General features: G+C 51.2%; 1 protein-coding gene and 1 long non-coding RNA gene across 5 annotated transcripts; one reads left to right on the top strand and one right to left on the bottom strand.

Moving 5' to 3' along the window:
• Positions 1 to 752: 752 nt before the first annotated feature.
• Positions 753 to 27,214, top strand: Mocs1 (molybdenum cofactor synthesis 1). 4 transcript variants are annotated; one of them, XM_087565082.1, is made up of 12 exons: positions 753 to 957; positions 2,949 to 3,072; positions 11,690 to 11,816; positions 13,506 to 13,673; positions 17,291 to 17,455; positions 19,542 to 19,603; positions 19,893 to 20,004; positions 20,193 to 20,305; positions 20,676 to 20,786; positions 23,269 to 23,389; positions 24,126 to 24,173; positions 25,870 to 27,211. In XM_087565082.1, the coding sequence occupies exons 1-12, from the start codon at positions 911 to 913 to the stop codon at positions 26,628 to 26,630; spliced, it is 1,959 nt and encodes a 652-aa protein (XP_087421208.1). In that variant the 5' UTR covers positions 753 to 910; the 3' UTR covers positions 26,631 to 27,211.
• Positions 2,592 to 7,486, bottom strand: LOC134480336 (uncharacterized). Its single transcript, XR_015629000.1, has 2 exons — positions 7,198 to 7,486; positions 2,592 to 4,729 (listed from the first exon to the last, which is right to left on the bottom strand). It is a non-coding gene; the product is annotated as an uncharacterized LOC134480336 (long non-coding RNA).
• Positions 27,215 to 27,555: the final 341 nt, after the last annotated feature.

The raw sequence follows: 27,555 nt of genomic DNA, 5'->3' as shown, positions 1-27,555 counted from the left end.
CAAAGGAGAAATTTACATAATTGTTGCGGGTGGATAGGGTGCCATGTGACCAGGGAGCTGGAAGGTGAGTTTGTTGCGGGTGGCTTAGAGATGAGGGATTAGTTCCCAGTGCAAGCGCAGGCCCTCGGGACAATCATGGGCACGGGGAGAGTCTATCCAAGCAATGTTACCAATATAAATGTTCTAAGTCTGAGTGATACAGCTCTGAAGGGAAAGGTATCTTTGCAGCTGGAAGCCAGAACATACCAGAAAGATCTCAAAGCACAACATTTCCCATGAGAGATTTACTAAGAGGGAGAAGTTCAGGCAAGAAGCAGCCGGGAATGAGCAGAAGACAGGATTTATATAGTTTCTTGGGGGAATGGAGCTTTCTAGAGTGGAGATTTCCAGGGTGAGAATGTTCGATCTTGGCCACCTGCACCTGGAGGGGCTGGGGCGGGCCATTATGTGCGGTAGGGGTGTTCAGTAGGCAGAGCCTGTCAGTTGCAGGTCCTCAGGGACGGGGCCTGGCCGCTTGCAGGCCTGAGGGACTTTTATCTTTCTCTTCTCCTTTCTCACCAGCTTTCTCGAGCTCCTTGCCTTCGCTTGCTATCTCTTGCTACACACCAAGCTTTCCCGTGCCCCGTGCTGCCTAGTCTGAGTTCAGCTAAGCTCTCAATCTTTGAACCTCCTCCACTTTATCTCATCTCTCGGCTCCCTCCAAACTCCCACCCTCCCCCATCCATCACCCCAGCCCTCTATCATCCTTCATTTGAATTTTGCCCTGCCGTCCTTTGAGGCTGTGTACCTGGGCGAGCCTCCAACTTCACTTCAATCCCATGGCTCACTCTCTCTGCCTCTGCCACCAGCCTGCTCAGGCTGCTGGGAACTACAGTGGGACAAGGAGCCTGGAGCCTACACGCACATCAAAATGGTCGCTTGGGTTGTCTTAACGAGTCTGAACAGTTTGCGCTTCAGGTAGGAAATGGGGTAGGCATGTCTTGGTTGATTTCTATAGCCTCTGCCCTTTGACCCACGGCTGCACAAACCAGAAAGGAACAAGGGTAATCTCTTGCTAGTTCATACTTTCTTTTTCTTTCCATCGATTAAGCTCTGTAGGCCAATTCAAAGAGAAAGCTCGATTACTTATCTCTTCTCGAGTGTACCAATACTACCATTGTTCCTCCCAGTCATTAATCATGTACCATGTACCCGAGGGGAAGTTGCCCTACATGTGAGCAGTGAACTTTAGACCTATCTGGGAAATACCAGGCTGCAGGATTGCAGATGTGGGCATTCTGATTTTTGTTTTACTGTCCATACTTAGGGTTTGCAATATGTTTTAGGGCACATGTAGTTAAGGAAATGATTTGTGAAGTAGATTAATTTATTGATAGTGGGGCTGGAAAGATAACTCAGCGGTTAAGAGCATTTCCTGCTCTTCTACAGGACCTCAGTTTGGTTCCCAGAACCTAGGTAGGGTGGCTCACAACCAACTGTAACACCAGCTCCAGGAGATTTGACATCCTCTTCTGGCTTTTGAGGGCTCGAACGTGCGTGCGTGCATGCATGCATGTGTGCATCCACACTAACATAAGTCTTTTTAAAAAGAGTTCTTCTTAGCCATTATATGTGAGAAGAGAGGCTAAGGGATCCTGGAAAAGAAATTATGAAGAGAACTATTTGCAAGGGTGTGATGAGGGCCAGGCTGAGGTGTTTTAGGCCGGATTCTGTAATGCCTTGGGATCGAGTCTCAGCTTTGCCACTTGATATTTATGTGAACTTTGACCAGTTCCTTAGTCTCTCTTGGTTTAGCTCCTTTCTTTTTTTCTTAAGCCATAGCTCCCACCCACAGGAGATAGTGAAGGTAAACGGCTAAGCAGGTTTCCCTCAGACACACAGGGGGAAGCCAGAGAAGTTGAGTAACCGGCCTTAAGCTTAGCCATGAATGTGTGGCAAATGCGGCCTGGCAACCAGATATCCTAGTGCCAAGTCAGGGTTCTTCTCAGTTCCTCTCTGGCTTCCCTCATGCACCCTCCTGCCTGCACAGGGAAGAGAACTCAGTACGCAGTGTTTGCAGCCTGGCCAGTACTCACAGAAGCAGCCAAAGCTCAAAGATGCCTTCCCAGAAGTGTCACCCTGGTGCTTCTATCTCCATCCAGTAATTGTTCCAGACACACATAACCAGCAGCGGCAAACCCAGACTGATGCACGGAATCAGGCTAGAGGAAGTGGATTTGGCTGTCTTGGGAAGTCCAAGGAAATTTTCTTCCTTTCTTCTGTCTGTGTGTCCGTCTGTCTGCCTCAGTCTCTCTCTGAGCATGTGTGTCTGTGTGTGTGCGCACGTGTATGCGTGTGTGGGCACGCATGTGCTCATGTGTATGGAGGCCCAAGGTCTGTTGCTTTCTGTCCTCTTTTCTGTATTTATTATTTATTTTAAATTATTTTGCATATGCATAATACACATGTGCATAGGCTATGTGTGTGAGGTGGTCAGAGACCAACTCCGTGGACCTGGTTAACTCCTCACCCTTTTACACAGGTTTGGGGGATTAAACTCAGGTCACCAGGCTTATACAGTAAGCAGTACCTTGAACACACCAAGTCCATCATGTCACTAATTCTTGTTTTTATTATTTAAATTTTTGCTTGAGTATATATGTGCTGTGCATGCATGGATGAATGCTCCCTTGCATAAGTATAGCTGTGTGCTCACAAGTGTGTGGATACCTGTGTACGTGCCAATGCACATGCACATATATGTGCACACATTTGAAAACCCAAAGTTGACTTCGGGTGTCTTCTTCGGTTGCTCTCCCTTTATTTATTAAGGCAAGGTCTCTTGCTAGCCCCAGAGCTCACCCATTTAGGCTAGCCTAGCTAGCTGGCTTGCCTAGGGCTCCTTGGCCTATGCCTCCTTGACTGCTAAGATAACAGGTGGTCACCAGACATGTTCTGCTTTTACACAGGTTCTGGGGATCCAAACTCTGGTCCTTATATTTGCACAGCAAATGTTTTATCCATCACTTCTTCCTTTCACCTCGCACAAGGGCCAAGAAGAGCTGTGGGAATGCAGGCAGCTCTGAAGGGAAGGTAAGAGCGCAGGGCAGAAAGGGGCACAATAGCCCACTTTGGCCTAAGAAACTACAGGATTGCAGCTCCAAAGGTGGGGCAATGGGTCAGGTGAAGAGGAACACGGTGGCTCAGGATACCTCCCTCCAAGCGTTCTAGAGGGTCCTCCCATGAAGCTGATGTTCCCTGATTCTGCAACAGTGACTGGCCAGTATGCCCCCCAGGGATCCTCCTATCTCTGCTAGGTGCACCCAGAACACATGGGATTTGGGGGATCTAAACTCAGGTCTTCATGCTTGCATGTCAAACCTGTGACTGTCTCCGAGGCTTCGAGGAAAGGGTGTATTTTAGATTGGATGCTGAACCGAGGGAGGGCTGCTTTGGTGGAGACAATCTCAGGGTTCAGGTGTAGAATCATCCTATATGCTGCCGTCCTTTGCCTTCCTGCTTCTGGTATGGCGGTCAGAAAGTGAAGTCGGGGAAACATGCACATGGCCTTTCCTCCCTCGCACACAGCTCTCTGCTTCCCCGTGTGCGCCTTCCACTGGTGGGACCCAAGCAGAAACCTGGAAGCAGACTGGAGAATCCATGGAGTTGACCTCTCAGTGAGGGAACAGGGAGAATTCAAGTGAAATAAATGTCAAGTAAGGGCGAGGCAAGTGGAGGACAGGACACCCTAACCCCGCTAAAACAGGTATCAGCGGGCATCTCTGTGTGGTGCAATGGCAATGTGAGTTCCCATGAGGATTTGCACCTCTCATTCGTCATCCATTGTTGGGAAGACATAGAGCAGATTTCTAGCATCAACTCTGCAGGACTCTGGGACCAGGAGTTATAGAACTTGCTCCTCCGAGCCAAACAGCCGCCATCTTCATTAGATCTCGTGTGCCTGCGTGTAAGAGTCATCACCACCAGGTCTGGAGACTACTGCCATTAATTCTGAAGAAGAGAACAGCGAGGGCCACAGGACCCTCACTTAATTTCCAGCATTCCCTCCTGGGCATTTGCGAACCTTTCTGTTCTAACTGCTCGTGGCTCTAGGGTGTCTAGAGGATGCTAGAGTATACAATCTGGAAAAGGTTAGGAGAAGAGGGCTCCTTCTACACAGCTATGGGGGAGCCATCATTCCTTCCAGACACAGATGTTCTGCTGTGTGGAGAAACCCCTCACCCATACTCTGTAACTAAAGCGAGCCCGACAAACTTGTTTGTCACGTTGAGTTCGATAGGCTCCTATTTGGTTTGTCATTAGGAGGACCAACCTTAGTGGGGTAGTAGACTTGGAGTCTCCCCGGGGAAGGAATTCTCAAAACGCCAGGATTGGCACACACACCTGAGACCTCCATGGCTGGTTCTGCATGAGATGGGCGTGTCTACAACAAACCTAAGGTCCCCCTGGATGACAGATGGTCACCCAGGTCCCATGGCAGTGCATGTGAAAGTTTCCTATGGCAGGTGATTTTTCCGAGCACCAAGATGAGAGGTCCCTTTCTGTGGGAATCCTCAATGACTCTTCTTGGAGAAGATGTGGCCACAGAATTTGTTTTTAGTGGTGTGGTGTAGCCTTCCCAGCTCCCCAAGGCGTCTGCCTCTGAATTCTTCCTCCTGGTTCAAGTCTATCATGTCAACAAGCTTCTCCTGGGTTAGATGCTCCCTCGAAGGCTTCCCAGGCCTCCCACCTGCAAAGAAATGGGCTCTGTTTCCCTCTTCCCCCGCCCCCAGTTCTGCTGACAAATGCAGGGAGAGATAGGCTTAGCAGCGGACAGCACGTCAGCCATTCTCAGGGGATCCCCAGGCCTCTTGCAGACTGTCTTTTGACAGACATGCCCCACCAAATCCACTTTAATTCAAGCTGACACGTTTTTTTTTCCCATGGTGCTACTCAAAGCTGATACAGTACGGAACAATCTGGAAAAGTTTTCTCTGGCCATACGGCTAAAACCATCCCTGCTTTCCCAATAACCAGCCTGTATTTGTAAAAATCAGTTACGTCCCGTCATTCTTTCCTTACCTAAGAACTGTCAGTTCTTCCAGATTATATGCCATATTTACACTCCAAATACAGCTCAGAGATGCTCTATCTATGCTGGTCGTTGTTCCTTTCCAATTTCATAGCAGTAGAGCTTTGAGAACAACCGATTAGCAGGTTTGAGAATAGCTCCCCTCCTCACTATGCAGCCCATTCCAGCTGGGAGATCACTATGCAGGCGAAGCAGGTCAGGACTCACAAGATTCTGGTGACTCAGCCTCCCTTGTGCCAGATGACAGGTGTATATGTCACCGTGACTGACTGGAAATACCTATATCTTAGTACAGACATATGTCTGTTATGGAGTGCGAATGGACCGCCAAAATCTGAGACCAAGACTCCCTGCTTTCCAGAAAAAAGAGGCACGTGACACCCAGCACTTGTCACGTATAGAATCGGTTACAGGAACCAGATTACACTGGATTCGAGACTCACTTTTGTAGAGAGAATATCTTGTGTATTATATGGATGCATCACCTGTCAATTAAAAAAACCTATGGCTTAGGCAGAAAAAAGGAGGTGGGACATCCGGTAGGAGAAGGAATTCTGGGAGAGATCTAGGCACAGGGATTTGCCGGGAAGACGTGACCGGATAGACACATGCGTAAGCACAGGTAACTAGTCACGTGGCAGAATGTAGAACAAAACAAATGGGTTATTTTAAGTTATGACTCTAGTCAGAGAAGAGCCTAGCTATATGGCCAAGATGTTTGTAAATATATTTGTGAGTCAGAGTCTTATTTCTGGGAGCATGGAGCTGGAAGGAAGGACCGGGCCTCACTTCTCCAAGCTTTGGACACTTTAATCAGCTACACCGCTCTGGAGAAATTGCCTCCTCTCTCTGAGACTTTTTCTTTAACTGCAAAATGAACTTTCTATCCACACCAGGGTCATGGTATTGGCGGTTAGCTCAGAGTTCTGTGCATAGGGAACAATTCGAGTGTCATCCGTTCTTTTGTGTCTTCTTCTCATATATCCTTTAATGGATGGTGACGCCAAGACTATTGACATATGGGGGGACACAAGTAGAGAGTATGCGTGTAACGGGACTTACCCCACATGCAGGGGCTGGAGTGGGGTAAAGTGAAGTAAATTAGTAAAGCTGATATTTTTAAATAGAATATTGATATTTTACTGGCGTTTCCCACTCCCCCCCCACCCTCCAGAGATTTTGGTGTATTGAAATATTTAAGATTATGTCATTAGTAGCCTGCTATTTTGTATGCTAACTTAAAAAATAAGTTAAGGGGCTAGAAAGATGGCTCAATGGTTAAGAGGCCTGGCTGCTCTTCCAGAGGACCAACATACATTCCACAACCATCTGTAACTCAGGTTTTAAGGGATCCGACGTCTCCTGCTGGTGTCTATGAGCACCAATTGCATCATGGTGCACTTAAAGGTGCACAGACAAACTCTCACACATTAAAAAGCAATTTAAAACGTAAAAAAAAAAAAAAAAATCCCATTAGGGCCAGAGTTGAATGTCAGTAATCCCAGTTCTCAGGAAGCAGACGCAGAAGGCTATATGTAAATTTGAATCCATCCTGGTCCAGAAAGCAAGTTCCAGGGCAGCTAGGGCTACACCCTTGAGACCCAGTGTAAGGGTCTCAACACCTCTCCATAACAAAAAGAAAAATTAAGTATAACTTGCCTAAAAGTTTGTATGCCATCCCTTCAAGTTCTGCATCTAAAGAGAGCTTAAATTCAAGACCAGGCAAAGCTGAAGAAAAAGAGCATAGCTCTCCCAGACTTGGCACTTCTGCACAAAAACAGGTTTCCGTCCTGAAAGGGGGCGGAACGCGTGGACTACAACTTCCAGAGGGCCAAGCGGAGCACGACCGTCGCTGATTGGTTGGTTGGGCGCCGCCCTCTGCTCCTCCCTTATGAATGACCCGGTGCCAGGTCCCGGGCTAGAGTGCTCTGGAGGCCCACTTCAGACCGGGTACTTCCTTTGCTGACTTCATGGCGGCGCGGCCTGCGTCCCGGATGCTGCGGCAGCTCTTGAGGTCTAATGTACGGAGCTGCAGCTCCGGGGCTCCGATGACGCAGCCCCGCCCCGGGGAGCCCTCGAGACCTACCAGGGAGGTGAGCCCACCCCGCCCGCCTGCACACACCTACCTGGAGGGCGATCCAAGCGTGTCACCCTGATGTGCAGAACGCACCCTCCGTCCTGGAGCCTTCTTCCGGGGAGGACCCTGGATACTCACTGATGGGTTGCTTGAGTCCACTCCTACCCCAACAGGAGGGACTCCTTAGTTTCCCCTGCTCTCCCCTTTCCCGGAGAGCCCCTTCTAATAGGTAGCTGTGCAGGAAAAGGGGGGCTACCAGAGAGTGAAAGTTAGGTTCCAGTGAGCTGTTTTAGCCCTCGCTTCCACCCAACCTATTAAACATTCCTCACCCCCCAAGTGGAGAGTGTCAGCGCAGTCAGGTGTCCCTTGGACACCTGCTTCTTTGACAAGAACTAAAAATATGTTTAGCCAGGTGCCACACGCAGTCGGTAGTGGCAGGGCTCCGTGACCTATCTTGTTTCTCTTGGGAGGGTTTGGCCTTATTTGATGAGGAACAGAGCAAGTCCAAGCTTCGGTCGGGTTAAGGAGTTCCTGCCTGCTTCACAGTGTGGGGCAGGGTCCTCTATCGCAGCTCTCTGAATGTTTCCAGTTACAGTAGGTCTTAAGTTTGTTGTTTTATCTACATGGTTGGGGAAACATGGGAAACTGTTCCATTTCGTTTCCATCCATCTGCTTCTGTCTTCTAGGACTGAGCTTGAGGTCCCCGGACTCTGAGTTTCACAACATTTGCCTCTCCCATCTTGCTCAAGACATAGGCAGGCTTATGTCAGAGTGCTCACTTCCTCAGACCTCCCTCTCTGGGATCCTCAGATAAAACAGGCTTGTTGTTAAAGGGCTTTCCAAACCCTTGAACTTTGTACTTGATTGAGTGAAAAAAGCTAGGGTAGCTGAGGCTGCTGTGAGAGCTCTTCAAAAAACATATTAACAAAAAAAATTATCTTTAATAATAATTTCCTCATAATTGATTTTGTGCCTTTTGTGAGGGGGCCTGTGCAGTGTGACTAGCTGATGGCCCCTTGTCCTCACCTGAACCTAGTGTATCACTCCCCTCAGGTGCTGCACTGGGTCCTGTTGGGCCCCTCCTCCCAGGGCAGGCAATCATTCTGTCAATGGTGCCTCAGACATCGCATTCTGAGTATCTCACCTGGGACGTCTTGCACCAGTTGAAAGTTCCTGGATACCAGGGCTCCCTCAGCCTTTCTAAGTATTTCCACTGGTGCTGTCCTCAGTGCGTGCTGCCAACCAAGCCTGCAAACGTGTTCTGGCTGCTTGAAGCACATCTAATGAGTTAGGAGGAGAGTAGACGGAGCGAGACATAAGGAGACCTGTGAGCTTATCTTTTCTGGTCCTCTAGTTTTATCTGGCTTCTAATCTGTGCACTCACTTTCCCTGGCTTTCTGTCTATCAATCTATAGATGGTTCACCTTGTGCATAGGGCATGAGGTCTGTAAAAGCATCTTAGAGGTGAGGTGAAATTATGTATTCCGCTCCTTTATAGAGCGGCCAGTGGGCTGGAGCAGAGGTTCATCCCACCCTCCCTTCCTTTCCTACAGGGACACTCTCTCTCCTGCCCTCTGCAGGGCTCAGGTGGTCTGAGGCAGAGAGCCATGGTGGGTGCTCACTGGGCATCCTCATGCATGGTATAGGTGTGAAAGACAAGTGAATCTTAAGTGGGAGCTGGCAGTACAGAGTGGAAAGGGGCCTTGGGACCATCTAAGGATGGGCAGACAGCTAACATGGTGCCAAGGGAAATGGAGAGGAACTGCCATCATGGCTGGGGTAGGACAGACAGCTTCCTGAACAGATTTAGCTCAGCCCAGGTAAGCCCTTTCCTTCTCTCAACTCTACTCTGACTTTCTGAAGGCAGAAAAGAGTTCTGAAGCCTGAGCCCACCGCCTGCGGTGGGGATAAAGGACCCTTGGTGACTCTGGAGAAGATGAAGTCACCTAGATGTTCAGCATTCTAGAAAAGAGCAGACGCTGCAAGTGGATGTGAAAACAGGAAATTAGTGCAGGAGAAAGCACGGGACTGGTGCTGGGAGGAGCAGGGAGGACGGTGTTAGGGGGAGCAGGGAGGACAGTGCTGGGGAGAGTAGAGAGGACAGTGCAGGGGGAGCAGGCAGGACAGTGCAGGGGGAGCTAGGAGGACAGTGCTGGGGGCAGCAGGGAGGATGGTGCTGGGAGGGTCTTTCCTCTTTGCTTCCAATCTACTGAGCTCCTTGAAATCCACATGGCAGGGGTTGGGGATTTAGCTCAGCGGTAGAGCGCTTGCCTAGCGAGCGCAAGGCCCTGGGTTTGGTCCCCAGCTCCGAAAAAAAAGAAAAAGAAAAAAAAAAAAAAAGAAATCCACATGGCAGGAGAGTGGACTATGCTGGTCAGATGCAGAGACCCCCACTCTCAGGGAACTGGGGAGAAGGCCATTTAACAAGGCTTGGGGCAATGCTTATTAGTTTGAGCAGCGTGCATGTGTGCGTGCGGTATGAATGTTCAAGTGCATGTGCCCATGTCTTTGAAAGCCAGAAGACAATGTCAGGTGCCATCCTCTGGGCTTTTGAGACAAAGTCTTTTATTGGTAACCAGGGCTTGCCGATTTGGCTAGGCTGGCCGACCAGGGAGCACCAGGGATCTGCCCGTTCTTCTCTCCCTAGCTTTTTAACAATGGGTTCTGGTTATTGAACTCAGGTCCTCATGCTTGTAAAGCAGGCATTTTAATTCCCACCTCAATCAGTCTAATCTAGATAAGCTCTTGCCTGCCCAGAGGGGCTTGTCTCCTAGGCAGTTCTAGGTCCCGGCAACTCGATGAGGTTAACCAGCACAGATGGCGGTCACTTACTGATACTGTGTGTAAGGGACCTTCAGTTGAACGAGACGGGCTTGTTTCCACTCGGTAGAGGAGCAAGCTAAGCGTGCATGTCATGTCAGAGCCCGTGCCCAGCTGGAGCAAGCCAGGCTTGGCCACTGTCCTCAAGGAGCCAAATGAATCAAAATTATAGTGAAAAGCATCAAAATGTAATTTTATCCAATATGACTGTCTTTTCCTTCTCCCAGCTTGAGACTCATGAGGGAAATTCCAGTTCCCCGGGGGCACCTTGTTTCAGCGGTTCAGACAGACAGCGAGGGACACAGTGTCTCTCTAGAATGTCCTTGTCCTTCAGGCACTACCTACACGCCATCTGTACCCAAAGATAGCTTTGAATGAGGCCAAACACAAAGTTGTAACTTAAAAATCATGGGTGGGTGGTTTTTGTTTGTCTGGGTTGGTTTTTTTTGTTTTTTTGTTTTTTTGGTTTTTTTTTGGTTGTTGTTTTGTTTGCTTAAAAAAAAAAAAGATTGTGTCGTTCTCAAACAAATGAACTTTGTAGATGACAACATCATGTTGCACCATCCAGAGGCAGGGGCGTGCCTGGAACTTAAAAGGATCCAGGCGCTTGGTCCATAGCTAGAACCAGATTTGTATTTCAGGCTTACCTGCCTCAAAGTCTGCCCTCGACCAGGATGGCTGTCCTGCTCTTAAGTGTCCTCAGCTCTGGCTGCACAGTACAGAGTTCAGGCACTCAGAGGAAGTCACTCTTGCCGGCAGACTCCCCAGCTGTCTGGGAAGCTCGGTGGTAAATCTGGTGCCAGTATTGAGAACCTGGTACACGGTTAGGCCATTTGGCAGGGACCGGCCTGGAGCTGATTCTGTGCAGGCCTATATGTTACACAGTGGTTTGACATACTATGGTCAGCATCCTCGGATGGGAGAGGGCTCCCCTCCACCTCCAGGAGATTGTAGGAAGTGGGGTGGGGTGGAAGGAGGTCATGAGATGGGGGAGGGGAAAGAGTCAGGGGTGGGACTTCCTGTATCCATGTGGTAAATGTGCTTGGCCAGCTGGGAGGGAAGGGTGTGTGTTGGAGGGTCGGGCTAATGGCCAGTCCCTTAATTATCCTGGGCTAGGCTCGCTCTCTGGTTTCTGCTGAGTCATGTTTCTTGGTCCTCACTCCCAATTCCTGGATTTATTTGGGCTCCTCCCTGTCTTTGCACAACCACATATTAAATTAGAGAGAGGAGCACCCCTCGGCCAGGAAGAACTAGAACCTGAAGTGACTTACTCAGAACTAGATTCCCTATAGCTGTGAATGGACAAGAAGGTGCCATTCTGCCCCAAACCTGTCTCCTAGGTAGCCCAGCTCTTGAAGCCTACACCAGTCTTCCCCTAGGCCACACAATGGCTGACTAATCCTTCCTTTTGGCACTGGGTAAGGAATGCATAAAAAAAATCTTGGGTTCCCACGCACTCTCACCTCCAGCTTGAATACACCTGGCTTGGGCTAAATCCTGTCAGGAAGTTGTCTGCATTCTTGGTGGGTAGAACTTTCCTTCAGTCAGTGAGAGAAACAGTACCAGTTACTGTGGGTAGCTGGAAGGGCTGGGGGTGCTGTGAGGTGAGGGAGAGACAGCTCATCTCTGGGCTACCTCAGCTCACCACACCTGGGCCATTTTGCCAATCTATCAGAGTCAGTAGCAAGAGCTCATGCTCCTTCCTGTCCCTGTCCTTGCAGGGGCTGTCCATGAGGCTCCAGTTCCTCCAGGAACATGCAGCTCCCTTCTCCGCCTTCCTCACCGACAGCTTTGGCCGGCAGCACAGTTACCTACGGATCTCTCTCACAGAGAAGTGCAACCTCCGATGTGAGTCTCCTCCTGGGCCATCTCTGGGCCACTGAAGTGACATCGGAAGTCAATCCCAGTCTGCCTTTCCCTCCTTCCCACTCACCTCACCCCATTGGCAGTCTGGCCAGCCTGTAGTGGCCATGCAGGGCTGAAGTCAGCATTCAGATTATGGAAGCTAGGGTCTCCTTGAAATTATAGTTGGAAATAGTTGTGAACAGGTTTAGGGTTAAGAATAGGTCTGGGGTCATTTTCCCGCTTTAGAGCTCTTTCCCAAGTCCAGCACAGCCAAGGGTGTGGGTATCGGGGTGGGGAGAATGTGTGGGCATTGCAGAGGATAATAAATATAGCCATGGCCATGAGGTTCCCCAGTCCTATGTTGGACCAGGACCACCCACACTGACACACACAACTCACTGTGCTGTCCCAGGGGTGCTCTCGGGGTATCCACTGCTGGAGACTTGCAGTGTGGCCCTTCCTCCCTTGCTTCCTTCCTCCCTCCCTCCCTCCCTCCCTCCCTTCCTTCCTTCCTTCCTTCCTTCCTTCCCGCCCTACTCCCTTCCCTGTTATCCTCACCTGCTCTCTCCTCGTCCGCCCCCCTCTGTCCCTCCCACTGTATTTCACAAGTATTGAGTAAGTAAGCACATGTGTATTCGGTAAGTGTTTACCCAAACAGAAACAAAATCACACACACACACGCAACTGCAGGGTGGCCAGGAGGTGGCTGGGTCGGGAAATGCTTGCCGTGCAAGTATGAGACACCAATTTCAATTTTCGGAATCCATGTTTTGTTTTTTAAAAAGGCAGGGCATGGGGGTGCTCTCTCATAATCCCAGTGCCGGGAAGGCAGAGGTAGATGGACCCCTTCATTGGCTGGCTATCTTAGCTGAGTCAGCAGATGCCTGATTGAAAAAGGAAGACCTTGTCTCCTAATACAAGATGGGGAGTGATTGAGGAAGAGACTCCAGGTTGACCTTTGGCCTACACATCTGCACATGCACATGAACACACACAGAATTGCAAAACGCCTCACCGTGTTTTTTTGTGATTTTTGTGATTTTGTGTTGGGCCATGCTGTTAGCTGTCTGGGGCCACATAGGGCCCATCAACAGGGGTGGACATGCCCTTGAGGCTAGCAGATCCTGCTTGACTCTTGATAAAGACAGAGAGTGATGGTGGGAGATGGCGCCCCTACCCCCAACCCCACCGCTCATCTCTTAATCTTAATCTGCTCCTTCGTCTCAACAAAGAGCCTCTAGATTCTCCAACCTGGTGCAAACCTTTGCATAGGATGGACCTGGGGACACTGTAGTAACAGGGCAGTGGCTTTCAGCAAGCCAGATCGTTTTCTTCGTCTCATGGCTTGAGCAGAAGAGGCAACACAGCGAGACTGGCTGAGCATGGGCTGTGCTGTCAGACACAGGCCGAGGCCCTGGCCTTTCCAGGTCAGTCTGCCCTGGACACCCTCAGACTGAAGCAGCCAGTGCCTCAGACATTCCCCTGCCCTGAGCCAGACTCTGCTTGGCCTAATTTATCATCTTTAACCCAAACCCTCAGCTCCCTGATGTAAGGCCAGATTACAGGGAGGTGAGAAATGACTGTGTACCATTCAGATAGGGTTCAGGTCGGCTGTTATCTGTTGAGGGGTGGGACATCCGCACCTACCTGCCACACCTGTCTCCTACCTCTTCGTCCCTGTTATTTTCTCAGGTCGGTATTGCATGCCTGAGGAGGGTGTGTCCCTGACCCCCAAAGCTGACCTACTGACCACAGAGGAGATCCTGACCCTTGCCCGCCTCTTCGTGAAGGAAGGTGTGGACAAAATCCGTCTCACTGGTGGGGAACCTCTCATCCGACCAGATGTGGTGGACATCGTGGGTGAGTTGGACACGGACCGTTTGCTCTTTTCATCTGTCTCCTCCAGCAGGACTCCATTGCTAACTGCTGCTTCTCTGACAGCTGTCGCTCATGCAGACATCGAGTCCCCCAACGCCCTCTTAAGATGGCTGCCATTTATTGTTTTGGTGAGGGATGGTGGCTAGGGAGAGCTTCACCTCTTCCAAGGTCTCGGCTACTAGATGCCGAATCAGTGGCTCGCTATGACATTGAGTTCAGAGTCCTCACCACGAGGCCCTGTGACCAAGCTCCTGCTCGTCACCTCTCTGCCCTTCCTTCCTCTCTGGCCATAGCATTCCCTTTGCCACCAGGAGCTTGTAACTTGCCCTCTGCTGCATCCCTGCTCAGATTTTCTCAACCCAGCCAGGTCTCGGCCACTCTGCCTCCTTGTGTCCCTTCCAGAGCCTCTTCCCCCTCAGACCTGGCAAGGTGCAGACTGTGAACTAAATACGGGCTGCCACTGTTTACTTTTGCTTTGTTTTAAGTGGTTTTTATTCTGTATATGGTGGGTGGGGGTCCTGTGCCCATGAGTGCTGTGTCCAAGGAGACCGGAAGAGGGCATCAGATCCCCTGAGCTGGAGTCACAGGAGCTTGTGAGCCACCTGCTGTGGGTGCTGGGGACCGGACTCTAGTCCTCAGGAAAGAGCCGTCCGCGCTCTCAGCCACTGAGCTGTCTCTCCAAACCCAACACACAGCATCTGATTTTGAGGATCGTTCCTGCACTGTGTTAGGGACATCTGTCTCTTTGTGGTTTCGTTGTCCCGCTGATGTCAGGGAGTCCAGTCCCACATTGTTTGTTTCCTGCTTCTTTGAGGCAACCCATCTACTTTTCTGAAAGTTCTTAGTGTTCCCTTTGTATCTGGTTTCCTTGAATTTTAAAAACGTACTACATATACCTTGAGCAGCGTCTTCCTTGTGTGTCTTGTTGGCATTTGGTGTAATTTCCCTCACATAAAAAACACTTCTCAGAAGCTCGGGTGAACTTCTAGAAGTCCATTATTTGTTTAATATTTGTTCTCTCCGTTACCATTTTTCTCCTTATGATCTCTATCATCTGGGTATTACCCGTCTCTTTGCCAATTTAAAACATTAATATATGTTAACAATGTCATACAGTTGTCTTGTTAGGACCAGCATTGTTTTTAAGAAGTCTAATGGCACTTTAAGATACACATATATTCACACGCATGCAAATATGTATATTATAGTGTACATATATGTGTGTGTGTGTATGACTTTATACGCACGCATGAGTGTGTGTGTATGTGTGGTGTGTGTATGTGTGATGTGTGTGTGGTGTGTGTGTATGTGTTTGATGTGTATGTGTGATGTGTGTGTGGTGTGTGTATGTGTTTGATGTGTATGTGTGGTGTGTGTGTGGTGTATGTGTATGTGTTTGATGTGTATGTGTGGTGTGTGTGTATGTGTGTGGTATGTGTGGTATGTGTGTGATGTGTGTGTGTATGTGTGTGTGTGTATGTGTGTGTGTGTATGTGTGTGTGTGTGTGTGTGTGTGTGTGTGTGTGTGTGTGTGTAGTGTGTAACTTTCTTGTTTTAGACAAAGTCTGGCCTCAAACTCTTCTGATCCTCTAGTGCATGCATCGTCACCCAGCTTAAACTGCCCTCTGGTTTTAGATTTTCTTCCTTGTTTTCTCTTAGGAGAGCTGCTTGATTTTCTTCTGACTCTGACCCCTGTGTCCACCCATATCACTCGTGATTATCTAATCATTTTCAGGATTTCTCTGGGCAGATTAAAGATGCAGCCTTTGTAATTAAGCTCAGCCAGTTTACAAGGGCTCAGCCAAACCTGAATTAGTTGATTCCCATGTGATGTTTTATAAAGAACGAATATGTGTAGTTTTGAAGTGAAATGTGCTATACTCTGAAAATCACTTCTTTCTTTTCATTGACTTTGAAACTTGTGCCATTTCTGCCCTTTAACCCCACCCAGATGTCATCATGCAGGCTTGAGAAGTAAAGCTGCTTTATCCTAGAATTTTATTTCATGACATTAATATTTTTATTATTTTTATCTATTATAAGTATCATTATGCTGATCAGGTTTTGTTTGTGGCTTTTTTTTTTTTTTGTCAGCTTAACACAATCTAGAGTCTTCTGGGATAGTAGCCCTAATTAGGACATCTACATTGTAAAAGAAAACTTGTTTATTATAGGAAAATAGTTACAGTTATTTTTAAAAATCTAACTGCAATCTCGTCATTGATTGAAAGTAGCCACCCTGACCATTTGACACTGTACTAACTCTGTGTTACTAACTCTGTGTTACTATAGTCAAATCCCCTTAGCAACTGGTTTTATAGAGAGAAAGGCTCTGGATACTCATGGTCAGGTGGGCCTCATGGATTCTGACTGTGGTGAAGACTGGAGTGTGTACATCTGAGTCAGTCTTAAACCAGCAACAGATTGAGGATTCTCAGAGCCCTTGTCCTTTCTTAACCATCCCCCTCCCCGGCCATGACCTAGCCATGACCTAAGGACCTCTCCGTAGGTTCCACCTCTTGTGGCCCCACTCCCTCCCGATAGCACCACCCCGGGACCAATTCTTTACCCGCAGGCCTTTCAGAGACATTGAACATCAGACCATAGACCACGGTGCATCTTTCCCAGACATTATTGGATCTGAATGACCAGATAGGGCATTTTCACCCTCACTGTTTCCTTTCCTCCGATCTTTTGTGGGTAGTCCTTTAAGATTCCTTTTGTTCCAGGGGCTGGAAGATGGCTTAGTCAGTAAAATGCCTACTGTGTGAGCATGAGGACCTGAGTTTATACATATCCCATCACCCATGTGAAAAATGGTGGTGTATGCTCACGTTATAGCAGTGCTGACTGTGGGCAGGGGCAGGAGGATCTGTGGAGCTTGCCGCCAGCCAGTCCAACCACACCAGTGACCTCCAGGTTCAGAGAGATGTCCTCTTCCAAAGAACCAAGTGGAGAGTGGTTGGGAAAGACCCCTATCATCAACCTCTAGCCTTCTGTCTCCAGCCCCTCAACTGTGCTTATTAACTTCGGAGTTTAAGAAATTCCCTTAATCTCCTGAAGCCTCTTTCCTTCCTTGTCTACTAAGTGAGGAACAGTCTCTGTTCCGTGGCTTTCCTGAGGTAACCTCCTTAGAGCACCCAGCCTGGGGAGAGCATCCAGTGCTACAGCTGTCGGTTATCTTTATCCTGTTTGTTTGTTTGTTTGTTTGTTTGTTGTTTACTTTACAGTGTTCTGCCTGTATATATGTATGTGTGCCACATGTGTGCCTGGTTCCTGGTGAGGTCAAAAGAGTCCTTCGGCACCCCTCCCTCCTGCACTCCCAGATCTAGAGCAACAGATGGTTGGTTATAAGCTGCTCTTTGGACGCTGGAAGCTGAGCCTGGCTTTTCTGCCAGAGAAGCACGTGGTCTTAGCAGCTGAGCCATCTCCCCAGCCACTCCCTTATCCTGGTTTCCATTTCCGCTCTCCATAGACACCAAAGCCCAGCCTGGTTTGCATGAGGCTGCAGACTGCCTCTCTGCAAACTGTCCCCTTGGAGTAAGGCTTCCTGTTCTTCTCCTGGGACACTCTTAATGTAGCCCCTCTTGTCTCTCCAGCCAGACTTCATCAGCTAGAAGGGCTGAGAACCATTGGCGTTACCACCAACGGCATCAACCTAGCCCGGCTGCTACCCTCACTTCAGCAGGCTGGGCTCAGTGCTGTGAACGTCAGCCTGGACACCCTGGTTCCTGCCAAGTTTGAGTTCATTGTCCGCAGAAAAGGTGATCACAGGTTGGCTGAAGTGTGGTTCTCCCCTCAGGGATCTGACAGGGCTCAGTGTGTTTCTATGGGGGTGGGGTGGGAAGGGGGGTTCTGAGGGGCGTCACTTCCTCCTGGTATCTGGCTTATGGGTGGGCACTCAGTAAGGAATACATACCAAGGCCAAGTTGTTGCCTGGGGACAAGTGGGCCAGATGGTGCGGAAATGATCGCCCTGAGGTGTCAGGCCCAGAGTACACAGGGCTCCTGTGCCATCTAGACATAAGCCTCTTTTCCTCTCACCCTGCTTCAAATATTCTCACATGTGTCTCCCATGTGCTGGCTTCAGGGATCCTGTGATGGCAGAGCCAGCCCGATGCCCTCTCTGGTCTCCTTAGGTCAGAGTCTGGCTTCTCAGTAACCATGGGCACTCTGCTCTGATTTTTGGGGTGTGGGCTGTCCATCACTGAGGGTTCTGAAAGGTACGAGTCGGGCTAGGAAAGTTGCTGTCCACCCCTTTCTTTTGAGCAGGGTCAATACCAGCCGAACCACTGCCTTGTTCCTTCCCTGCCCCAGGGTGCAGCTTCCTGCTTTTACCCTTCCAGCAGCTGACTAAGCTCTGGAAGGGCTCCTTTCTCTGGAGAGGGCTGCAGTATCCAAGACAAGATTCCAAGTGTAGTAAAGTAATACAGTTTCTATGAATTTATATACTTATATTTTATTTGGGGGGCATGTTTGTATTTATGTATTTGTGGGTGCAGGTGGAGGCCAATGGACATCCTCAGCTGTTATTCCTCATCAGGAACTTTCTGAGAGAGTCTCTTGCTGGGATCTGGGATACACTGGGAGAGACTAGGCTGGTTGGCCGGTGAGCCCCGACTTTGCCTCTCCACCCCCTGGGGTTGGGACTGCAAACATGCCATCCCGTCCAGCTCCGTACACAACCCAGGGATCAAACGTAGGTTCTCATGCTGCGTCTGAACCCTGCAGGTTGCTGGAACAAAACATAAAACCATGTAGGACAGCCTTTGCTGATGTCTCGATGGGAGGGAGAAAACTCAGAGAGCAAGGAAGGCGCGGTGCCTACCTCATGCAAGATGGAGGCTGTGAAGATAAGAGTCTGCTGGCCGGGGGCACAGAGAGCTTGGATCTAGGGCACTTCCTCTGAGGGGGCCATGAACAGAGAGCAAGAGCGCTGAAGTGGGAAGTGGAAGGGTCACGTCAGACAGCCCCATCTCCGGTGTCGTTCTCTCCTCTCCTGACTCCTTCCTTAGTACAAGCTCCACCCCAGGGACACAGCTGACGTCAGGGTCTCCTCAGGGTCTCCTCAGAGGCTCCCCCTGAGGCTCCGGCCTTTACCTGCCTCTGAGGGAGCAGGTGTGGAGAACAAGCCAGTGGGAGAGATGCCTACATCCTGCAAGGTCGAGTGCGAAGACAGCAGCGGGGCCTCAGTTTCCCCCCATGCAGACTGGGCAGACTCAGCCAGATCGTGGCTAAGCTGACAGGCCACATTCAGGCCTTGGAGCCAGGAGTGTGTTTTATAGATAACATTTGTAATCATTAATCACTGGGAGCATGATCTGTGAACCTCAGTTAAGCAACTGTGTATCCCCGAGAAAACAGCCATTTCTCTGTCCCACGTGATAAAGCCCCACCAGGGTCTGGTGAGTTCGTGAATAAAGAAACTCTGATTCCGGGGACCTGGTGCCCTCTTCTGACCTTCCTGAGTGCCACATGACCTTGTGGTGCACAGACATGCATGCAGGTCAAACAACCATATACATAAAATGAAATAAAGAAGGTTGACAGCTTTGCAGAGCTGCCTTGTGTTCACTCACACCCCACAAATACACGAACGTGTACACATGCCTGCATCCCAGCAAAACTCAGTGATAATAAGAATAAAAACTTTATTGCTGTTTAGTAAAAGATTGGAATTTAGTAAAAACAAGGTTTGTGTCATGTACCCACCTAGAATCTGGGAGCTGCGTCTTGGCTTGTGTAGCCCGAGATGTTTGCCGTCTGGCTCCTGAGAGAAACTTGTTCCACATGGCTCTGGCCATTCCCTGGAGAAGGGGATCCCTGAATCCTTGCTTCTCCCTCTCCGCAGGCTTCCACAAAGTCATGGAGGGTATCCACAAAGCCATCGAGCTGGGTTACAAACCTGTGAAGGTAAGGGCTGTGACTCCTGCTGACTCCTGCCTTCCTTCCTGACCTTGGGTCCGTGACACCTGGCCATCAGACATGGCCACTGCTTCTTTCCAATTTACATCTAGCCTACTCCTCCCCGCTTGGGTGTAGAGAAAAGCAGTGTCTTTTCCCCTGTGGAATACCCCAGCTGTGGGAGTACTGGGTGTCAAGAGGCAGGGGCTGGGTCCCGACCGGGTGCCCCACCCCCCTGAGCTCATCCTCATGGAAGCGGAGAGCAGACAGCTCTCACTGCCCAGTTGTCTTTGGCCAGGTGAACTGTGTGGTGATGCGAGGCCTGAATGAAGACGAGCTTCTGGACTTCGTGGCCCTGACAGAGGGCCTTCCCTTGGACGTGCGCTTCATTGAGTACATGCCGTTTGACGGTGAGTGGCAAGGGGTTCGGTGGGGAGGGAAGGGGTGGCTGGGCCTCGGGGCTGGGCTGATACCTGGGGTGGTGGGAGGGCTGGTGTGGAACATTCCGGAGCCAAGTCTGGATGTGATTTGATCCTTGGGCAGGGTCCCCTTCATCTCTGGTTCAAAAGCTTCCCCTGCCACCTGCAACTAAATACAGGCAACAAGTGGAACTTCAAGAAGATGGTCAGCTACAAGGAGATGCTGGACGCCATCCGACAGCGGTGGCCAGGGCTGGAGAAGCTGCCAGAGGAGGACTCTAGCACTGCCAAGGTTGGGGATGGTCCTGCCGCCGTCAGAGTTGGTGGGTTTGGTGGGGCTGCTGTGAGGTCAGAGTGTAGGTGTTCAGCAATGCCCTGGTTACTTGAAACAGCAGCCTCGATGTGGATGGGTAGGACTAAGCAACACCAGAGGCCATGTTTCTGCAGGTAAACCCTGTCCCCCAGCTCCACAAGGGCCTCCCATCCACAGACACCTGTATCCATGGCAACCTTTCTCCAGAGCGAGCCAGGCAAAGGCAGAGGCTCAGGAGTCACCCAGCACATGGAAGGGGGCTGAGGAGTAGGGTCCTGACAGAGGCAAAGGGGATCTTGGGAGTGAGGGGCAGCGCACCCTGACTCTCCCACTGCCCTTCTCCCCCTAGGCCTTTAAGATCCCGGGCTTCCAGGGACAGATCAGCTTCATCACGTCCATGTCAGAGCATTTCTGCGGGACCTGCAACCGGCTTCGCATCACAGCTGATGGGAACCTCAAGGTGGGCATCCCTGCCTCCTCCCAGCCCAAGGACTCCCCGCTACCCAGTCCTCTCACGTTTCACCTGAGCACTCTTATTACAGGGGGCGAGCAGTGGTCAGGGCATGGAAACGTGGGAGAGACCAAAATGAATCTGTGTGTGTGTGTGTGTGTGTGTGTGTGTGTGTGTGTGTGTGTGTTCCCCTTGTTCCTTCAATCCTTCATTCTTTGGTCTCTCAGGAGTCATCGCCAGCACGGAGTGCTGGCAGATGGAGACCAGAACAATTGTTAGCTGTTGTGTCATCATGGCTAGCCTCTTCCTCCCAGCCAGGGGCTCAGCTCTGAGCCCAGCACCCAGTACTCAGCTGATTGCCATGTTCTGTGTCTGGACCTGTGTCTGTGGGAAGGCACACACTTCCTCAAGGCCATGAGAACTCATCACCAAAGTCAAAGAGCTGTAGGCACAAGCAAAGTGGCCCTTTGTCCCATGTGTGTCTGTGCTGGCAGTGAGGATGATGGGCCTTGAGGACCCCAGAAACCATGAGGAGAGGCTGGGATCTGGACTCACACGGTTGAAATCAGACCTGGGGGTCCTCACTGTTGAGAGCTGTGATTCAGAACTATCTTCTGACTGTAGGGAGCAAAGTGACGTCTCTCAACATGAGGGAGACATGATCTGGTCTTCATTGGATTTGAACATAAACTCAGTAAAAGGCCATTGAGCAATGATAAAGACACATAGGTATGTGGGGGTGACGATGCGAGGTTGTGCTGGGGAGATGGCTCTGCAGTCACAGGGACCCAGATTTGGACCTCCCAACTCCCATGCAAAAAGCCAAGCATGGCCGCATGCTTGCAGTCCTAGTGCCAAGAAGGTGGGGATGAGAATCTCTGGAGCTCACAGCCAGTCAGGCCAGGCCAAGTTAGCGAAATCCAGGTCAGTAAAGACCCTCTCTCAAACACTAAGGTGCAAGGAGATTAAGGAAGATACATGATAATGACCTTTGTCCTCCATGCATGTGCTTACATGCACACACGCACACATGAACATGTACCTATGTACAAGAAACAGACACATACACAAAAGAGAAAATATGGGACAAAAAAAAAGAGCTTGGTTGTGTGTGTAGAGGAGAGGGGTGTCAGGTGGCTGCTGGGCCAGGGACCTCTTTATGATTGTGGTTGAAGCTACGGGTTTGAGGTTAGCCCATTTGAATACAGGAAGAACTGTACTCTGGGTTGGTGAAGATGGGGACCTTCCTGGGCTGGAGCCAGAAATGCTCTCCATGGAGGTCGCTGTGGGAAGAGTAAGACAGGTATCTAAAGAGAACGGGAAGCTAATTTAGAGTGAGAGTTCCAGTTAAGACATCGAGGGATTCTGAGGGGCAACACCCAACAGCTTGCCCCACCTCCGTGGGAGATGGAGGAAGTGATGTCACTGGGGTCCAGTGAGACTGCAGCCTTGAAGGGAAGAGGGAAACAGCTGCCAGAGATGAGGGAACAGGGAGGAAAGCCAGGGCTTCTCTTCCTCCCTCCTGATCTCCCAGGCAGAAGACAGCACAGGGAAGCCCACAGGAGAAGTCTATGGAGAACTCCACCTTGTGTTGTCAGTGAAGGGTGGAGAGGAATCGGCCCGGTGGTATAGGAATGGGGAGTGCCCAGCATGCTGAGGAAACTGAAGCTTCTGAGAGCCCTGACTTCTCCAGAGCTTTGTCCTCCCCGTCTTTTCAAACATCCTTCTGTGTCTCAGCGCACAGCTGACACATAGAAGGCTGTGTGGCAGAGTGGGTGGTGGTTTTCAAAGCTACCATTGCCCCATCCTATTTCCATCCCCATCGATGCTGACTGAGTCAAGACTGAGGGGACACAGGATGTCATCTGTGATGCTAGGGGCGATGGCTCACCTGTAATCCCAGCACTTGGGAGTCAGGTGGAAGAGGGTCACGGTCAGTTCCAGGCCACCTTGGACTACGTAGCTGAAGCTTAAAAATGAGTCTCTGTCTCCAAAACAAACAAAAACCCCAAAGCTGTCATTTCAGCAGTCTTCAGCAGGGACCTTAGCTTAGCTTCCAAGCAGGGACCAAGTCGGGGCAGCTGCAGGCAGTCGTGTCCATCCTGAACCGGGCCGGGAAGGGCTGATGGGAAACAAGATGGGTGAACCACCTCCAGGAGACTCAGCTCCCCTTGCTGGGGTCCCCTCTCACGTGTTACCTCCCCATCAGGTATCTCAGAGGACAACAGCAGCCCTGGATTCTTACGTTGTCCCTTTGCATCTTTTAAATCTCAACAAAAAACTGTACAGTCTTAAAGGAATATGAGTTTGCCCCTTGCTTGTCCAGCCTCTCTGGCCCCTCCATGTAGTCTCTTCTGTCCCTCATGGCCCCGGGTCGCGCCTCAAGTCCGATCCTGCTGTGGGAGGTATGGGCACAGCCTGGTGGGGCTGGCAGCTTAGAAGCTAGAGGCGGAGGCTCTGGAACAAGGTGGCAAGTTCTCATCCACAACAGGTCTGCCTCTTCGGGAACTCTGAGGTGTCACTGCGGGACCACCTGCGGGCAGGGGCCTCTGAGGAGGAGCTGCTGAGAATCATTGGGGTCGCAGTGGGTAGGAAGAAGAGGCAGCACGCAGGTAAGGGCTGGCCAGGAGTGGGCGGGGTCCGTGGGAGGAAAGCTTGAAGGAGGTGGGCGGGGAGTGAGGGGTCCATGGGAGGGCCGGGTTAGTGGGAGGAAGCTTGAAGGGGGCGTGGAGGGCCGGGGTCGTGGGAAGAAGCATGAGTGGGGGGTTGGAGGGCCGGGGTCAGTGGGAGGAAGCTTGAGGGGGTGGAGAGCTGGAGGGGGTGGGGAGTTTCAGTGGGAGGAAGCTTGAAGTGGGGGGCTGGAGGGCCCGGGTCAGTGGGAGGAAGCTTGGAGGTTGGGGGTAGGGAGTTGGAGGGCCAGGGTCAGTGGGAGGAAACTTGAAGGTGGGGTTGGAAGGATAAAGCGAGCCTGGGCCAAGTCTGCCCGCCCTGAGTGTAGGTCTATCCTCTGTCCATTTCCATTGGAACTTTGGACTTGGACATGATGGTGGTGGTTCTTCTTAGAGGAGACTGACATACCACCGGCAGCACAGGGGACCCCCAAATTCTCCAGGACTATTTTATCATGCTGAGAGATGATGCTCCCTGGAGTCCTATGCTTTGTCTTTGGGAGAGGAGGGAATACCAGGTCCCTGGGCATTTCCAGACTGGTGGCTTTGGGCCGATGCATGTGAGGGCTATTGACAGGATGCCTGTGGCTATGCACAGGACTTCTGGGGGGGGGCACATTTATCCGCCCATGTGTTTCACTCTTGTCTCTCCTCCCCGCCCCTCCCTCTCTAATGCCAGGCATGTTCAATATTGCCCAGATGAAGAACCGGCCCATGATCCTCATCGGTGGGTGACCTATCAGTACGTAACCACTCACCCTTGTCATTTGGGGGGTCCTGTGGAGTGGGGTGGACCCCCTCTGTGAGTCAATCCCTGATCTGCCCCTTAATAGTCTTCATTTTTTTTTTTTAATTTCTTCCTTCACTTTTTCCTAAACCTTCCATTCCCTGCCCACAGCAACCCCTCTATCTTCAAACTGTAGATGGCAGAAACCCCCTCTCTGGAAGTCAGGGCAGGCCTGATGCTCACCGAGTTAGCTCTTTCTGGAGAGTGGAGTTCCTGGTTCAAACGGCTCCTCAGCTGTGGGATCTCCCAATAGGACACTCGTGTCCCCTCTTTGCCCCGTGTGCATGTGTGTGTTTCCCCCGGTTGTCTCAAGCATGAGTTGAGGCAGCTCTCTGAACGCGTGGGATTTGAACTTGCCAGTTCCGTAAGCCCAGAGACTGTACGCACAGGGCACATCTGAACTACAGGGTGCTTCTGCAAGTGAAGACACCGCTTCCTAAAGCTCCAGGTGGGGTCCTGTGCTGCGGAACGGAGTTGGTCCCTGAGGATCTAGGAAGGCCACTGCTGCTCTGCTACTGTCAGATGGCCCCAGATGAAGCCTGTCCCCCGTCCCCAGGTCACACCTACCCTTCTGAATTAGAACAGTGGAAGAGAGAAGACACTAGGCAAGCCTGGAGGGAATGGTTCATTCCTCTAAAGCTTGGAGCAAAGTGGCCCCAATCGCCCAGCGGCCCAGAACAAAGTAAATTCCAAGGGCCAGATAACCCAATGTCCACCCCGGCACAGCGGCCACCCAGAGCAGGAGAGGCAGGTGTCAAAGAAGCAATCCTCTGGGGAAGGCATCTTAGTCGTCTCTCTTCCCTGATATCAGGCCCTGGCCTCTGCATCACAGCCAGGAATAGGGACGCCTCGATGGCCTTCCCTCTGACAGACGAGCGTGAGGCTCCGAGTATGCCAGAAAAGGAGACCTTAGGGAAGCCATAAACTCCATACGGATTCTCTTAACTGAAACGCCTGGCGTGACTAGACTGGCCTGGTTTTCATAAAACAAGAGTTGCCTGGGCCAGGGCCTCTCTGACCCCCATGAGCCTGAGAACCACTTAGAGGTCCTATTGGTTCTGAGTTGGTAGGACCACAGTGGCCGTATCCACTCCTGTGTGCTGCTGGTCATGATGCAGACATGGTTTTCTATCTGTTCTTTGGGAAACAGCAGTCTGCAGCATCCCCAAGGTTCCCCGGACATGGGAACCAATCTGACTTGGTATCCTCGTAGGGACTCGGCATTGTTTAAGTAGATGAGCCCTGTGCTTGGTGTCCTGCCAGCCAATGACATGATTGCTGTTCCTTCTCCACCAGAAGAATCAAGGCGAAAATGCCCGTGGATGGTGATCCAGGGTGAGACCTAGCTAGATTTAGGAAAATGAATGGCGATTAAAAGCTATTTGATCCTTCAGGCCTTAGGTACATCACAGGAAAGCTTTGGGACAAGGTTCAGAAGCACAGGGAGCTGGAAGTGATCGGCTCCACCACTCCTGCGGAGCATAAACCGAAACTGGGCGGTTCCTCCTCTGTCTGCCTTTGCCCTTCCTTTTCCTCCCAGTGTGAACATGGTGGGGCAGGCAGGAAGCGGGCAGGAGAAGAGGCGGAGAAGGGACCGCTCTGGGGGCTCAGTCTCTTTTCCCTTCTTGCTTTTCAGGGGTACTTTTGATGCTTCAAGATTCCCCACCAGCTAGTTGGAGCACTCTCTCCTGGGATCCCCTCCACGTTCGGAATCCAGGTGCCAAACAGTGTCTTTCCGACCAGATGGCAACTTTGTGGAAGAGACACTCTGTCCCTATGGCCCTTCCTCTGTCTCAGCAGTGCCTGGGGTCTGGATCCCCCCAAAGACACTACAGCTCCTACCCAGACCCTGACACTCACCCAAAGTGCCTTAGCACAGGGTCCCGGGCCCCTGATGTCCCCTCAGGCCCAGGGCCGACCTCAGATCAGCTAACTCATGTGGATTCAGCAGGGCGGGCTACTATGGTAGATGTGGGTGGGAAGCCAGAGACAGAGCGGGTGGCTGTGGCCTCTGCCATGGTTCTCCTTGGACCCAAAGCCTTCAAGCTCGTCCAGCAGAACCAACTGAAGAAGGGAGATGCTCTGGTGGTGGCCCAGCTGGCTGGGGTCCAGGCAGCCAAGCTAACGAGTCAGCTGATCCCTCTCTGCCACCACGTGGCCCTGAGCCATGTGCAGGTACACTTGGAGCTAGACAGCACTCGCCATGCTGTGCTGATCCAGGTATCCTGCCGGGCCCGGGGCCCCACTGGGGTAGAGATGGAGGCGCTGACCTCGGCGGCCATGGCCGCCCTTACCGTGTATGACATGTGCAAGGCGGTCAGCAGGGACATTGTGGTGACAGAGGTAAAGCTCATCAGTAAGACTGGAGGGCAGCGGGGGGACTTCCATCGGGCCTAGAGTGCCACACTCTCTGGTCATGTCTCCCGTTGGGCCGAGTAAAAGATGTCCTCCAGATCTAGAGATTAGACCGAGGGTCACCCTGTCTCTTTACCACTAACCTGTGAGGTGTCGTCAGCAGAAGACACCTGAGGCCTTGACCCCTTCCAGGACTCTGGCAGTGGGAGTTTTGATACTGGATACCCTGCCCCCCACCCAACACCACATGTCACAGCACTCGGGCTGTTTCAGACAGGCAGCTCTAGGCAGCCCTTCTCATGCGGGATCCTCTCTTCTCTTCGCTGGTGAGAGAACAAGGGCTCATTAAGTAGAGGAACCCGCTTTGAGGAAGGAAAAGCACACGCTCCCTAGAGAATGTATCACAGACCGCCTCCCCCGCCTCAGGCCCTCTCCTCCAACAAGATGCACACGTATGGACTGCAGCCCTAAGGACCTGTGCCAACTTCTACCCACACCTGGTTCCGCTCGCTGTGGTCTGCCCATACCTCTCTACTCTGGCACGTATCAGGGAAAGAGGAGTTGAAGGTGACCTTTGCCCTCACAACGCACAAATAAAACCACGACGCCAGCTTTGTAGATGAGAATTGGGGCTCTTGTCTGTCAAGGAGGCACCCGCGTGTTCGTTTAAAACCCATCAGCCACGGGCTAAGACACTCCCTAAGGGACGGGCTGGGGGAGAAGGACCCTAGAAAGGCCAAAGGACCTTGTCTCTGGACCCAGAGGCGAGTCCAGAATGCATCCAAAGGCAGTTTGACAGATGGGAGGCCCAGACTCAGCTGTATCTATCACCAGTGCTTGGCGACGAGGCCTGTGAAGCAGAGGCTCCCCCCTAGTTGATTCACACCACCAACAGTGTCCTGGCATGACAGGTTCTCTACGACCGATGGCATCCCCTCTGCCCTGCAGACGTATGGTGATGGATGTT

The sequence above is a fragment of the Rattus norvegicus genome, chromosome 9 (assembly GCF_021556685.1).
Source record: "Rattus norvegicus strain SHRSP/BbbUtx chromosome 9, alternate assembly SHRSP_T2T, whole genome shotgun sequence".
Lineage (NCBI taxonomy): Eukaryota > Metazoa > Chordata > Mammalia > Rodentia > Muridae > Rattus > Rattus norvegicus.
Note: the sequence above shows the minus strand (reverse complement) of the source record. Positions and strands in the feature narration are given on the sequence as shown.